The sequence below is a fragment of the Neovison vison genome, chromosome 3 (assembly GCF_020171115.1).
Source record: "Neovison vison isolate M4711 chromosome 3, ASM_NN_V1, whole genome shotgun sequence".
In the NCBI taxonomy this organism is placed as follows: Eukaryota; Metazoa; Chordata; class Mammalia; order Carnivora; family Mustelidae; genus Neogale; species Neogale vison.
The window spans coordinates 95,853,935-95,869,379 of NC_058093.1; the positions used below are offsets into that span (position 1 = coordinate 95,853,935).

A 15,445-nucleotide genomic window follows, 5' to 3' on the forward strand; every position below is an offset into this window, starting at 1 on the left:
ATAGTTGTTCATTCTCCCCTTCTCAAAAGAATGTCTTTATTTGGCTTCTAGGGCATCACATTCCTCTTATATCTTTATTATTGGGCACTCCTTCTCAGTCCTTTTTGCTGGGTCCTTCTCCACTTTGTACCCCTGTTTGTGGGAGTCCTGCAGGGGTCAGCCATAGCTCTCTTCTCTTCTCCCTATACTCTTACTTCTTAGGTAATTTCAATTAGTCTCCTGACTTTAAAAATTATGTTTGGTGTTCTGCTTTAGGATAGTGTTAGTACCCCCTCTCCTTTTATTACCTCTCTTTAATTTTTCACTTACAGATTTTCAGAGTATGTCCCTTTTGCTTCTAGAGTCCTTAGGTAGAATACACAACACCCATTATATTCATGGATATGAACCTTCATTGTTGACAGGATTTCCTTTTTATCTTCTCCTTTTTTGAATCTGTGTTAAGGTGTGTTTTTTGTATGGTTATTTTTGTAAGCATTTTTCCTTCTCTGGTTTACTTGTGTTTTATAATCTTGGAGATATTGGTTGGTCTCAAGTATCTTTTTGCTGTTGCTTACAAATAATGGGAATCTTGGCTAGATAAAAGATTCATGAGTTCTGCTTTCTTTTCAGGTAGTCCAGATCCTCCTTCATGGTTTTTTAGCTTCCAGTGTTGATGATGATAAGAATGCCATCTTGGTTTTTCCATTTATGGATAGTTGTTCTTTCTGTCTGAACATTTACAAGGTTTTTTCTTATTCTTAAATCAATAATTTTATAAGGATATGAGTAGATATTTGTTTTTTTCTTTTCCAACTTGAAACTTAGTTACCCTTTCCAATTAGATATTTTTTCAGCCTGGAGAACTTTTCTTTTATTACTTACTTAATTGTTCCCTCTTTTTCACATGGTGTCTTTTCTCTATTTGAATACATATTTTTCACATATTAATTTTTTGAGTCTATCCAAGTAATTTTTCTTTTCTATTACTACTATCATTTACTTAAGTCTGTGCTCTGTATTTTGAGATAACCCTTGCACTTCTTCCCATCTACTTAATTCTTTCATCTTCCCATCTACTTAATTAAGTGTCAATAATGATCTTTTTTTAAAATTCATGTACTTATTTTAATAGCTTGAAAATCATGGTTTTAAGCTTTAGTGTGTATGTGTGTTGTATTAGAAATTATGTAAATGCTCTAATAATTTTAGTGCAAGTCTTTTCTAGCACTTCCTTTTTCAATAGGTACATGTTCTGATTATTCAGTCTTACTTTGTTCTTTCATATGTTGGAGCCTCTTACATGGTCCTTTGTTTTTTTTTTTTTTATGATGGCTCACTGAAAATCATGTCTGGTTGTTGAACTGTTCTTAACTGCAGGAATCCTGGAAGTCATAATAGGTACAGCGCCTGAAGTGTAAGGACAGTTAGCCCACTAGAGATCCCTAAAGGAAGTATAATGCTTTCTAATCTACTTGAACTACTCTCATTCTAAAGTAAGGAATACTCATCTGTTTTATGATAGGAAAATACAGCATATTCCAAGAGATTAGAGGTAATTTTACTATGGGGGTCTTTAGATACCTGGAAGCCAAGTTATTACAGTGATGCTACTTTTCAGTAAGTTAGCCACTCATGGGACAATGTAACCGTACACCAGTTTGCTCTGATGTTACCTCACTAGAGCCTTAAGATGTATAATAGTGTGCAGGTCTCAGCAGCTGCTTATCATTAGAAAGTTCAAGAACTTGGGAGTTGGCATAGAAAGGAAAAAGCCACAGTCAAGTTGTCATGTTACAGAATACTTTCAACCCTCACTCATTCCTGTGCCATTTAGATTCTGATAACTTTCAACTTTATTATATCTCTAGTCCTTACCATTCCTTTGACGTACATATCCTATTGTCTACTCAACAGTTCATCTTCGTAATCTAATGGATACAAACTTTGTATCCATTTGTATCCAGCAAAGGTTGTATGTTCAATGCTTGATTGTCATCACCAAACCCACTTCTCCTAAGTTTTTCTTATCTCAGTGAATGGCATCTCTGCCATTTTTTATGGTTAATTGCATAAGCCAGTATCTTAAGATTCATTCTTTTATTTTATTTTATTTTATTTTATTTTATTTCCTTTCAGTGTTCCAGAATTCATTGTTTATGCACCACACCCAGTGCTCCATGCAATATGTGTCCTCCATAATACCCACCACCAGGCTCATTCTTGACTTCTGTCTTTTATTTTTACATCCACATTCCAATTAATTCACAAATTCTATTGGCTTTTCTTTCAAAATGTACCTAAATTGATCTCTTCTTACATCTCCACCTGTACCACTCATCTGTACATCATTGTTTTCCTCTTAGTCTACTGCAGGTGCCTCCTCGATATTCTTCCTGCTTCTGCTCTTGCCCTCTACAGTTTATCCCCTATGAATCAGAGTAATCTTTTTTTAAAAGGTAAAATGTTGCTTCCCTCCAAAGGATTCTAAGAAAATCCAAACTCTGTGCAGTTGCTTACAAGGCTCTCCATGCCATGAGGCTCTCCCAGCTGCCTTCCAACCTTATTTTCTACCATTTTCCTCACTTAGTGCATGTTAGTGTCATTAGCTTCCTTGCTCCTTCTTAATTACTTGTTCCTTATCTCAGGGCCCTTGCTCTTATGGATCACTTTGTTTAAAAATACTCTTCTTTCATATTTTCTAACAATTCCCTTCCTCATTAAATTTGTGTCTTGGGGTCGCCTGGGTGGCTCACTGGGTTAAGGCTCAGGTCATGATCTCTGGGTCCTGGGATTGAGCCCCACATCAGGCTCTCTGCTTAGCAGGAAGCCTGCTCCCCCCACCACCCACCCTGCCTCTCTGCGTACTTGTGATCTGTCAAATAAATAAATAAAATCTTTAATAAATTTGTGCCTTGCTCACATGAATAGACATTTCTCCAAAGAAGACATGCAAATGGCCAAGAAACACATGAAAAAAATACTCAACATCATTTGGCATCGGGGAAATAGAAATCAAAACCGCAATGAGATACTGCTTCACACTGGTTAGAATGGCTAAAATGAATAACTCAGGAAACAACAGATGTTGGCGAGGATGCGGAGAAAGAGGAACCTCCTTACACTGTTGGTAGGAATGCAAACTGGAGCAGCCACTCTGGAAAACAGCATGCAGGGTCCTCCAAAAGTTAAGAAGGAGAACTACTCTATGACCCCACAATTGCACTACTAGGTATTTTTCTAAGGGATACAAACATAGTGATTCAATGGGGGTACATGCACCACAGTCTTTATAGCAACAATGCTTGCAATAGCCAAAGTCTGGAAAGAGCCCAGATGTCTATTGACAGATGAATGGATGAAGAAAATGTGGTGTATATATTGCTCAGCCATCAAAAAGAATGAAATCTTGCCATTTGCAATGACAGGGATGGAATTAGAATGTTTTATGCTAAATGAAATAAGTCAGTCAGAGAAGGGCAAATACCTTATGATTTCACTCATATGTGGAATTTAAGAAACAAAACATATGAGCATAGGGAAAGGGAAGGGACTGCTCATGATCCTGACCACACCTGCTATTCTTTCTTTTTGCTCTTTGGATTTTCAGTTTATGACCCCTATCTTCAAATTTCAGTGGATAGAATTTACTTCTATAGGTGAATAAGAAAGAATAGAGAAGAGAAAATTTAGCCAAATGATAGAAACCAAAATTCATCTTGAAAGTAGGCTTAGCATATATAATGCAGTGTAGAAAATTGTAGATATAACATGCTAATATGTGGCTAAGATTTATTTTCTTGTGCTTTAACATATTATTCTTCTAATCTCTAAAGGCCAATTTTAAGATTCATTAGTAAGGAGGGAAGTCATTGGTAAGTCATTTGCCATTTTGCCCTCATTTTTGAATGGTTATTCTAACTATCTCCATGGGTGGATGTGGGGAACATTTCTGAAACTCTAACCCTCCTGCATACCCATGTGCCTATGGAGAGTCTTATAAAATCATCTCTGGCCCGTGTTCTCAAGCACATTTGTAGACACCTCTCTCTGGATTAGTGCTTTAACATTTGTAAACTGTTTTCTGGCAAGCTACTTAGAATTTTTAAAGTGATTCACTTTGATCATTAAAATATTAACTTGGTTTTATTTTTATTTTTTTCCAGGTGTATGGTGGCTGATGAAGTAAGTGTTTTCATGATTTTTATGTCTTTTATAAAATTCCACAACCAATTTTTAGTGTCTGCTATTTAGCATGTATTCTTTGTCATTCCATATGACTGTATGTCTATATACGGAGAGAGAAGGAGAGGGGACAAAGAGAATGAAAATGAATGTGTCTGTGTTTGTGCATGCACATATTATGCACATGCAGGCGTGTACTTGAAACATATTATTATTAACATTAGTGATACAAAATTTTATGTTGTTGGCAGAGAAAGCATGAATGTGCTTTAAAATTCAGCCTCAGATGAAACTGAACTCTTTCTTTTGGTCATAGTACTGCTTGCTTAAAAGTTGAATTTTTAAAAAATTGCTCTAAAAGTTATTGTTAATTGTTCCATATGAGTGTGAAACATAATATTAAAGTACTATTTTATTATCACTAAACAAAATAGTTTGATGCATTTAAGTACCATGTACTTATATATAATATTGTTTTCTTGCTGAAATGGATGTTCTTGTTATATAAACCATGATATTCTTTACATACATTCTCAGTAATGTGAATCAATAAGTTCGAATTTTTATTCAGTTTGAGAAATGTGTTGCTGTTTTCATGATGCCTTTAAAAGTAACAGCAAATGTTTAAAAACTAGAAATGACGAAGCATACTGAATTTTTTTTAAAAAAAGATTTTATTTATTTGACAGAGACACAGCAAGAGAGGGAACACAAGCAGAGGGGTGGGAGAGGGAGAAGCAGGCTTCCCACCCAGCGGGGAGCCTGATGCAGGGCTTGATCCCAGGACGCTGGGATCATGACCTGAGCCCATGGCAGCTGCTTAACAACTGAGCCACCCAGGCACCCCACATACTGAATTTTTTAAAAAATAAAAGCGGAACCAAAGAGATTCTCTTGATTGACTGTCTTAGCTTTAATTACATAAAGACTCACCAGTGGCTTATCTCCACAGTCTCTTCTTTAGGGAAAAAATGAATTACAGTGTAACACAAACAAGAATGGTGTGCAGAAAGGTTAATACAGGGTTACTTGGTTTATGCTGATTTATAATTACTGAAGTTTTTAGTTTGAAATCTTTATTCTATAGGCATTTGTTTAGATTTGATGTTAGGAGTTAGAAACATAGTCATTGCCTATGAAGGACTTCAACAATGTAATTGAAGAGACAGGACATAGACATTTGGGAAACAATAGCAATTTCTGTTTTGGAACAGGATGAATTCCAAAAGCCTCTTCATAAATTAATAAACTTGTTAGTCCAAAATGACTGAAAGAGGTTCACGTTTTTTGTCCCTGATTGTTTTTCATAAATAGGAACGTAAACTTACCCTTCAACCTTCAAAACCTCAAAACTAGGCATAACCATTTTGTATAATATGTATAAAATATATCTGTGATACATATATGATGCATGTGTGTATTTATATCAGTTTTTTTAAGGTAGTCCATTTAAAGGTTTTATTTATTTGTTTATTCTAGAGACAGAGTGTGTATAAGTGAGCAGGGGGAGTAGCAGTGGGGGAGGGAGAGAGAGAAGGAGAAGGAATCTGAAGCCGACTCTGTGCTGAGCACAGAGCCCAACATGGGGCTTGATTCCACAACCCTGAGATCAGCACCTGAGCCAAAACCAGAGTCTAGCACTCAACTGAGCCAGCCAGGTGCCTCTATATCAGTTTTTGAACAAATCAATTTTATGTCTATAGAGATGATACTGTGTCAGCTAACAGCCATCTTGATAATCTCTCTACAAGTGATTGAGAAGGAAAATCTTAACAGCTGTGTTACATCATTCCTACCTTGTTCTTCACTTTGATGTCATGGAGACATCATAGACACATTTGAATGGGCCTTAAATCTATGGAAGTGTCCATGGATTGAAATAAACATTTGATTGACTCCTTAAGCCTCCTTAACTTTTCTTCAACCAACTCCTGCTTCTCCTCAATTAATGTTAGACTAAGGATTGTGTGGACCTCATGATGAAGCTTTAGACAGTAAGTTTTTCATTATACCAACTGCTTTTCCTCATCTCTTACTATTTACAGTTTCACAGCACTTGTCACATGTTGAGTGATTTTAACACCATTCTTACAACATTCTTATTTCTTAATTTAATAGATTTAAAAGAACTATTTAATATCTCCTCAGCACTTAAAAAAAAAAAAAAACCCTCCACTTTGTGTCCATCATAATTACTTCTCTCTTTTCACCCACATTTTAAAGATTCAGTCTTTTGCACCTATTTGACTTTACAGGGTTATTATGTTAAATCCTATCAATGATGTTAATTATGAAAAAAGAATCCTCAATGGTGTGATACACGAATGCAAGATCATAGCTCACAACCTCTAATAACTTCTGTTAGCAGTAGATTTGAAATGCCATTTTTATGGAATCTTACTAAACTAATGTGGATGAAAGTAAATTAAAAGTGTTGAAGTAGAAAGAACTTGTATATATGTAAATTGTATGAACTCTGGTTTTGACCTTTATTCGGTTTCTTAATACTGTTCTCCTTTTCTTGTTCTTATCACAAAGTGGTAGTCAAGTCAGAGAAGGAAATGCAGTTTATAATTTAGAGGTCAACCACCTTTTTCTGATTTTTAAATTAAAAAGTGTGTTTTGATATGATGAATATTTGACTTATCAAATAGCTGAAAGCCTTAGAAGGGCAATTTTACGTCTCTGTTATCAAACCTCCTTTTTTAAAATGCTTGAATACCCACTTGGAATATTGTGTAATTTAGCTGTCTACTGTGATTTTTCTTCCCTAGCTTTAGAAACAAATGATTCAAGTGGCATTACTCCCCCTTCCAGTATTTTCCACTATTATCTTTCTTCTGATGTATTCGTTCCCTGTGAACTTATATAATCTATCTATAGTATTTAAGGTAATTATTAACTTTAAATTGGAATGATTTAAATTTGTTTAATTTTAATTATGTGATCATTGTGTGTTTCAGTTGTAAAATTAAATTTCAGAGAACACCAAAGCTGCAACATTTAATAAAATTAACTTTACAAACTGTTTTGAAATACTTCCTATTCACCCTTCTCCCCCATCTTGGTTTAATGAATTAAATGTTGTTTCAAGAACTGGGTAATGAATATACAGAAACTCTTATGAATTTGTGTTCTGTAAATACTGGATTCAGACCACAGTCTATAATCAGGCTGTTGCACTGTTATCTTTTTTTTTAATAATTACTTGTAAACCACTTTGTCCTTGTTCTTCAGTTGAAAATTATTACAAGTGTTTATTCATTAAAATGTTGTAAATGGGGGCACCTGGGTGGCTCAGTGGGTTAAAACTTCTGCCTTCGGCTCAGGTCATGATCCCAGGGTCCTGGGATCGAGCTCCACATCGGGCTCTCTGCTCAGCGGGGAGCCTGCTTCCTCATCTCTCTCTGCCTGCCTCTCTGCCTCCTTGTGATTTCTGTCTGTCAAAATAAATAAATAAATCTTAAAAAAAAAAAAGTTGTAACTGCAGGGGCACCTGGTAGCTCAGTCAGTTAAGGGTCCAACTCTTCTTTTGGCTTGGGTCTTGCTATCCAGGTTGTGAGTTCAAGCTCTCCATTGGGCTCTACACTGGGCATGGAGCCTACTTTAAAAAGTAATTTGAAGTGGCGGGAGGGTGGGAGGTTGGGGTACCAGGTGGTGGGTATTATAGAGGGCACGGCTTGCATGGAGCACTGGGTGTGGTGAAAAAATAATGAATACTGTTTTTCTGAAAATAAATAAATTGGGAAAAAAAAAAGAAATAAAAAAAGTAATTGTAAATGTGAAAAATAGTTTCACATTAATACAAACCAGGTATTTTAATAAGATATCCTTGAAGGAAAATATTAAAACCACACATTTCCTAACTTATTTGTCAAGTATTTAAAAACTATTGTTCTCAGAGCATCTGTATGGCACAGTTGGTTAAGTGTTTGCCTTCAGCTCAGGTCCGCACTGGAATCTCTGCTTAGTGGGGAGCCTGCTGCTCCCTCTGCTCCTCCTCCTGCTTGTGCTCTCTCTCTCTTTCTCTGTGTGTGTGTCAAAAAAATAAATAAAATCTTTTAAAAAAAAACTGTTGTTTTCTGTAGAAGTATAGTATTTAGAAAATTTTACAATGTTCATTTTTACTTAAGATGGGATTAATATCCTGGATTTACATAATGGCCTAATGTTGTGTCATAATGGACAAAAGTTTCAGTATGTGGATTCTGTCTTCACTTGTCTACAGTATCTATTATCAAAGCCAGAAAATTCCTACTTTCATCTTACATAACATTTTTTTGTTAGTACTCTATTTTAGTCCCCATCCCTAACACACACACACACACACACACACACACACACACACGCACACACACACACACATACTCTCTCTCTTTTTTTAAGGTTTCCTCCTTCCTGTTACTTAAGAAAACATTTGTGGTGGGTGGGGCTGGGGGGTGGGAGGTATACCTAATAAAGCATTGCTTCCTTCCTTTTTCAAAAGAAAAGGAAACCATTTGTTAAGCTGACCTACTTGGTTTCCCTTTGTGGCTATTTTGGGACACATTAATAGATAAATATTTGGAACAAAGGCTCTATAGTTATCATTATCAATGCTTTTCTTTTGGTCAAGGTGCTTCTCTGGAAGAGCACTTTGGAGGGGAGAGGCTGTGGGACTTGTTCCATGTTGGTAGAAGTATTTCTACAGGCAAAAGTCAAGTTTGAAAACTGTTGTCAGTTTCTCTGCAGGCAGAAATGTGTAGGTGTGTGGAAAGAGAAGGACTCTTTTTGAAGGTTATTTTTGCTCAGAAGATCTTAAAATTGGTACTGAGATATAGACTCTGCCAATATTAACTTTATAGATTTGAGGACTAAGAAATTAAAATAGACATGAAGAATTTTAGCTTTTCTTTTTTATAAGCCTACCCACATTTGACAAAGTGAGCTGAGATAGCAATTTTTATTCCATTGGTATCTACAGATCTTAGATTTCCTTTACCAGGCCCAAGCTGAATTACACTCGCTCCTTGAGCTCTTCACAGTTTTGGATTTATAACCCTCCTGTGTCTATAGATCATTTTGTTGAGTGGTTGAGCTAGTTAAATAGTTAATATGTAACACCTGTGTGCCAGGTTCTGCTGTAATGCTTTTCATGTATTAATTTACTTCATCCTCACAACAATTCCTATGAGATGGTATTATTATTATTATTATTATTATTCTCATTTTATAAGTAAGATAGCTGAGGTACAGAGAGGTTAAGCAAATTGTCCAAGAATGTACAGATAGTATGTGCTAGGAACGGAAATATTTGACCTGAAGTAATCCAGCTCCCAAGTCTCTTTTATCAATTACTATTCTACATGAAGTCTCCAGGTGCCAGACTTTCTATATTTAGCAACGAGAGTCATTAGGACAGAATAATCTGTAGGACGGTACTCAAATTAATGAAGCTGACTGTTAGAATAAGGGTAATGGCATAAAAATTTTGTGCTGGTGAGAGTATCTGTATTCCTTTAAATCAGTATCATTTGCCTGTTTCCTTCTTTTCCTTATTTCTAAGGCTGGCCTTATTTTTCTTTAATATCCTCTTTAAAAAATAATCTTTATTTTAGATTTTTAGAATTGTTTAGGTTTTACATTTGTAGCATTATTATATAGTATAGAGTTCTTGAGTACCCAGTCCCCTATTATTGTCATAGATTAATATAGCATATGTATCTTAATTAATGAACCAATATTCATGTGTTATGATTAGCTAAAGATCAGACTCTATTTAGGTTTGCTCAGTTTTTTGCTAATGTTTTTTTCTGTTCGAGATCCCATCAGATACCCATTGCATTTAGTAGTCATGTCTCTGGAGGCATCTGGGGCTTGTGAGAGTTTCTCAGACTTGCCTTGTTTTGGAAAACCTTTATAGTTTCAGAACTAAAGGTTTAGTATTTTATGTTATGACCCTTAATTGGTATTTGTCTGCTGTTTTTCTTTTTTTTTTTTTTTTTTTTTTTTTAAAGATTTTATTTATTTTATTTGAGAGAGAGAGACAGTGAGAGAGAGCATGAGCGAGGAGAAGGTCAGAGAGCGAAGCAGACTCCCCATGGAGCCGGGAGCCCGATGTGGGACTCGATCCCGGGACTCCAGGATCACGCCCTGAGCCGAAGGCAGTCGTCCAACCAACTGAGCCACCCAGGCGTCCCTGTCTGCTGTTTTTCTTATGATCACACTAGGATAATGCATTTTGGGGAGGAAGGGCATAGGGGTAAAGTGCTTTTGTCATTATGCCAGATCAAGACTTACTATCAATGTGACTTATTGCCATAGGTGTAATTCACATGTCTTGATACAGTGTTGTTTTTTTTTTTGATACAGTGTTTGTCAGATTTCTCCACTGTAAAGTTACTATTTTTTCCTTCCTTTCCATACTGTATTTTATTTGAAAGAAAGTAGCGAAGTTATACTCCATTTCCTTAAAAGCAGAGTAAATCCATAAATTATTTGGAATTCATTCATGCATTCACTTTATTATTTGTTTATATTGTATGGACTCCTGGATATTTATTTTTATGTTTTGGATTATTATCCACTGCTACTTTTTGTTGTTGTTGTTGTTGTTGTTGCTCAAATTGTTCTAGCTTTGGCCAGGGGGAGCTCTTTCAATTCACTCCAGTGTCCTTTTGACAAACCCCCCTTCATTTTAACTGTTATGTTTGTCTGCGTTGGTTTTTTTGAAGGGTTTTCATTTATATTTTGAGCATTTTCTTACTTCTTAGTACTATGGGATGATCCAGGCTCATCTTATATATTTCTTGCCCTGGTCCTAGAATCAGCCATTTCTCTAAGAAATCCTGGCTTCTCTTTATAGGAGAATGGTATTAGAACCAGAATCTACAAATTAGGTGTGTATTCGTATCTGCGGGGTTGTCATTTCTTCTAGATCCTTTCAGCTGATAGAGCAAGGAAAAATGTGTGTGTCTGTATACACACATACATACAGATACGTACAAATATTTTTATATGTAACCATCTGTTCCTACTTATGTCTCCAACTCTAATTATTACCACATAGTTAATTGTAGCCTCTTCCCCTTGCTTATCTATAACCTCCCATTCTGACAGTAAGAATCCTGGCTTCCACCATCTGTCATGCATTTACTTAATTGTTCAATTCCAGTATACATGCATGGTGATTTCAGTAGTGTTAACCTGTACACCCAGGGGAAAGAAAATTGTCAACTAGAATATAGTGCTTATGTACAGTTCCTTTTGCCATTATTCTTACAGATTCCACTCAATTCTAAAATTACTTAGCTCAGCATCTTATTCCTCTACTTCCTTCAGTGAAAGTGTTTCATATTTAATGATACATTTAAATTCTTTTATCACATTCTGCATTCCATCATGGGATCCCCTGACTATCTAACTTTTTAAAAAATTCTTTGTGGACATTAAAGTTTACTGTCTGTAATGTAAAATTCTATGGCTTTTCATAAATGTTTGATGTCTTGTATTCACCATTACAGTATCATACAGAATAATTTTACTGCCTTAAACAATTCCCTTTGTTTCACTTATTTAATTCTTCCCAAGCCAATACCCCCAGATAACCACTCATGTGTTTAATGACTATTATTTTGCCTTTTTTAGAATGTCATGTAATTGGAAGGACACAGTTCACTGATTTTTCAGACTGGGTTTCTTCAGTTAGCCGTATGCTTTTAAGATTCATCTGTGTCCTTTTGTGGCTTGGAAACTTTTCCTTTTTATGAATTGAATAATCCATTTTATGGATGTGCACAGTTTGTTTTTCCAGTCACTAAGATAAAGTGATAGCATAGTTGCTTCCAGTCTTTGACAGTTATTAAGGCTACTGTTACTGTTCACATGTAAGTTTTTGTTTGGGTAAGTTTTTAAATCAGTTGGGTAATTATCTAGAACTGCAGTTGCTGGATTGTATATTTGATTAGGCTCCTAGAACTGCCTTAAGGAAGTTTCACAAGCTCGGTGGCTTAAAAGAACATAAATTTAATCCTCTCACATTCTGGAGGCTAGAAATCTGAACTCAGTGTGTCAGGAGGTTTGGTTCCTTCTAAGGGCTCTGTGGTAGAATACGTGTGATGCCTCCCTTCTAGCTTCAGGTGATGGCCAGCAATCTTTGGTGTTTCAGGGTTTATAGATGCATCACTTAATTGCCACCCCCATCTTCACAGGCTGTTCTGTTTGTTTATGTCTCTTCTTCTTTTATAAGGATACCAGTCAGATTGGATTAAGGGCTCACCCTGCACCAATATGACATATCATCTTAACTAACTGCATGTGCAATGACCCTATAAGGTTACAAACTGAAGTACTGGGATGTTAAGATTTAAGTATATCTTTTTGGGGGGACACAAACCCATAATATATGATAAGACTGCATTCACTTTTGTCAGAGGCTGTCAAACTGTCTTCTAAAGTGGCTATACCATTTTAAATTTCTACTACCAATAAATGAATGCTCTTCCTCAGCAACATTACTAATAGTTGGTATAGTCAAATTAATTTTTTTTTAATTTTAGTCATTCTACTCTGTGCAGTAGTGTCTCCTTTTTTTTTTTTTTTTTTAAGATTTTATTTAGTTATTTGTCAGAGTGAGCACAGGCAGACAGAGTGGCAGGCAGAGGCAGATGGAGAAGCAGGCTCCCGCTGAGCAAGGAGCCCGATGTGGGACTCGATCCCAGGACACCGGGATCATGACCTGAGCCGAAGGCAGTGGCTGAACCAACTGAGCCACCCAGGCGTCCCTAGTGTCTCCTTTTTATGTTAATTTACAATTCTCTAATGACATGATGTTGAGCATCCATTTGTATATTTATATGCCATCTCTCTATATATTTTTGGTGTGGTCTCTGTTCAGTTCTTTTCCTCATTTTTTAAAGCTGGATTGTTTCTTTTTTTGTTATTAAGATTTAAGAGTTCCTTGTCTCTTAGCTCCAAGTCCTTTATCAGTTACATGTTTTGCATGTATTTTCTCCCAGTTTGTGGCTTGTCTTTTTATATTCTTAAAGGTGTCTTTCATAGAGCATAAGTTTGTAATTTTAAGTCTAACTTACCAATGTTTTCTCATTGATTCTCCTTTTTGGTCTTTTATCTTTTTATGCTGTGATATCTCTATTACATTGTTCTTTTTGTGATGAATGCCTTTCCTTCTGTATCCCATTCTTTCCCAAGTCCATCAACAAAATCACCATTCAAAATAGTCTTCAGATACCTCTTACTCTAGATCACCATCCTTGTTGCCTCTTAGTTCCTCTGAACTTCCATTTCTACTGTAGTTTAAATTATATTCTGTACTCATCTGCTTCTCTCCCACAGACGGGAACTCCTAGGACTCAAGCCATATCTATCTAATAGTATCTGGGGAATACATTTCCTGTTAATGCTTTATGAATGAATGGATGAATGAGTGAATGAATGAGAGAGAGAGAGAGAGAGAGAGAACTTCTTTTCTCTTATTAATGTTTCTGTTGTCATTGACGTGAAACCATTGGAATGCATCTAGTAACATCTTTTTATTTGGACAAGAGGGATATCTTGTCTGCCTGGCACCAGTACTTTAAATCAGGTCCACAGCCTGTTATCCACCTTCACTTATTCTAGGCACAGGGGTAAAGGAGAAAAGATGGAATTAGGGGATCTTCTAATACACTTTATTAAAAAATTTAGGTACACTCTTTTTGCTTTCCTTTAAGTTATCTTTTAGTGTGAATTTTTTTTTTTACCTAGAATACTAGGTAAATTGTACAAATGCAATTGATTGCATTTTTCAATTTTAAAGAAGTTTACCCTGATTTCTTTGGAAGCTGATGTAATTTTGTTGAGGGCTCCTGCTATTTCATACAGCTGGGTTATTACAATGTTCTCTCAATAATATTGGAAAAAATCCAAACTGAAAAGCAGAGGTGTCTGCACTGGGAAGTTAAACCCTATCCAGATACAATCAGATGCAAAACATCTTTCTGGAATTTAATATTTACAGTCCACAAATGCATTTGAAAGGCTCTGCTTCTATTACTGAACCTTAAAGCAACTTTATTATACATTAACATTTCCAAGTATATTATAAGGTGGATGTTACAAACATTCCTACCTCACCAGTTTTGTGGGTTTTTTTTTAAGATTTTATTTATTTATTTGACAGAGAGAGAGGAGACCACAAGCAGGCAGAGCAGCAGGCAGAGCAGCAGGCAGAGAGAGAGGGGGAAGCAGGCTCCCTGCTGAGCAGAGAGCCCGATGTGGGGCTCGATCCCAGGACCCCGAGACCATGACCTGAGCCGAAGGCAGTGGCTTAACCCACTGAGCCACCCAGGTGCCCCATCACCAGTTTTTTGGTTTTTTTTTTTCTCTTTCTCTATTTTAAAATTAACATACAATGTATTATTTGCTTCAGGGAGACAGGTCTGTGAATCATCAGATTTACACAATTCACAGCACACATCTTAGCACATACTCACCCCAATGTCCATAACCCAGCCACCCTATCCCTCCCCTGCCACCCCGCAACAACTGTTTGTTTCCTGAGATTAAAAGTCTCTTATGGTTTGTCTCGCTCCCTGGTTCCATCTTGTTTCGTTTTTTCCCTCCCTACCCCCAGAACCCCCTGCCCTGCCTCTCAAATGCCTCATATTAGAGAGATCATATGATAATTGTCTTTCTTTGATTAACTTATTTCACTTAGCGTAATATGCTCTAGTTCCATCCATGTCATTGCAAATGGCAAGATTTCAATTTTTAATGGGTGCATAGTATTCCATTTTATACACACACACACACCCCACATCTTCTTTATCCATTCATCTGTTGATGGACATCTAGGTTCTTTTACAAATGTTGAGTTTCTCTGTGATGTTTTATTTGAAATGGCTTATGTTGCTTTTAAAAAGTTTAAGAAATGTTTTTATAGATTTTTAGTGTCCTGTTCTTGTACATTACACTGATATGAAGTATGTATCTTTCTTAACCTTTACCTAATTTTACTCATAAGTGATCCAAAAAGTTATAGGAGAATGATTCAATCTTTGTTATTTTTTCCAAGTTCTAATCTCATTCTCCTCTCAACCTCTAAAGCTAATTCAGAATGGTAAACTAGAATATATATTTTGATGATGATATTTTCATGTTGTGAAATATTATGCATCTAAGCCTGTTGGAAATGAAATGTTTCTTGAGAGTCAAAGTTTTTAGGAGAGCCAAGCATCCAGTTTTTTTAAAATCTAACAATTTTGAAAGGAAGATTTTTTTTCCATATGATTTCTATGTTTCT

At 36.0% G+C, this 15,445-nt stretch overlaps 1 protein-coding gene across 3 annotated transcripts in view; it reads left to right on the top strand.

Annotated features, from left to right (window-relative positions):
• The window catches only part of ZRANB3 (zinc finger RANBP2-type containing 3), a 326,079-nt gene that overhangs the window by 119,547 nt on the left and 191,087 nt on the right, over positions 1–15,445 (top strand). For all 3 annotated transcript variants that reach the window (XM_044242580.1, XM_044242582.1, XM_044242581.1), the window contains exon 3: positions 4,146–4,164. In XM_044242580.1, the coding sequence (XP_044098515.1) occupies positions 4,146–4,164 (19 nt within the window). The remainder of the gene's footprint in view (positions 1–4,145; positions 4,165–15,445) is intronic.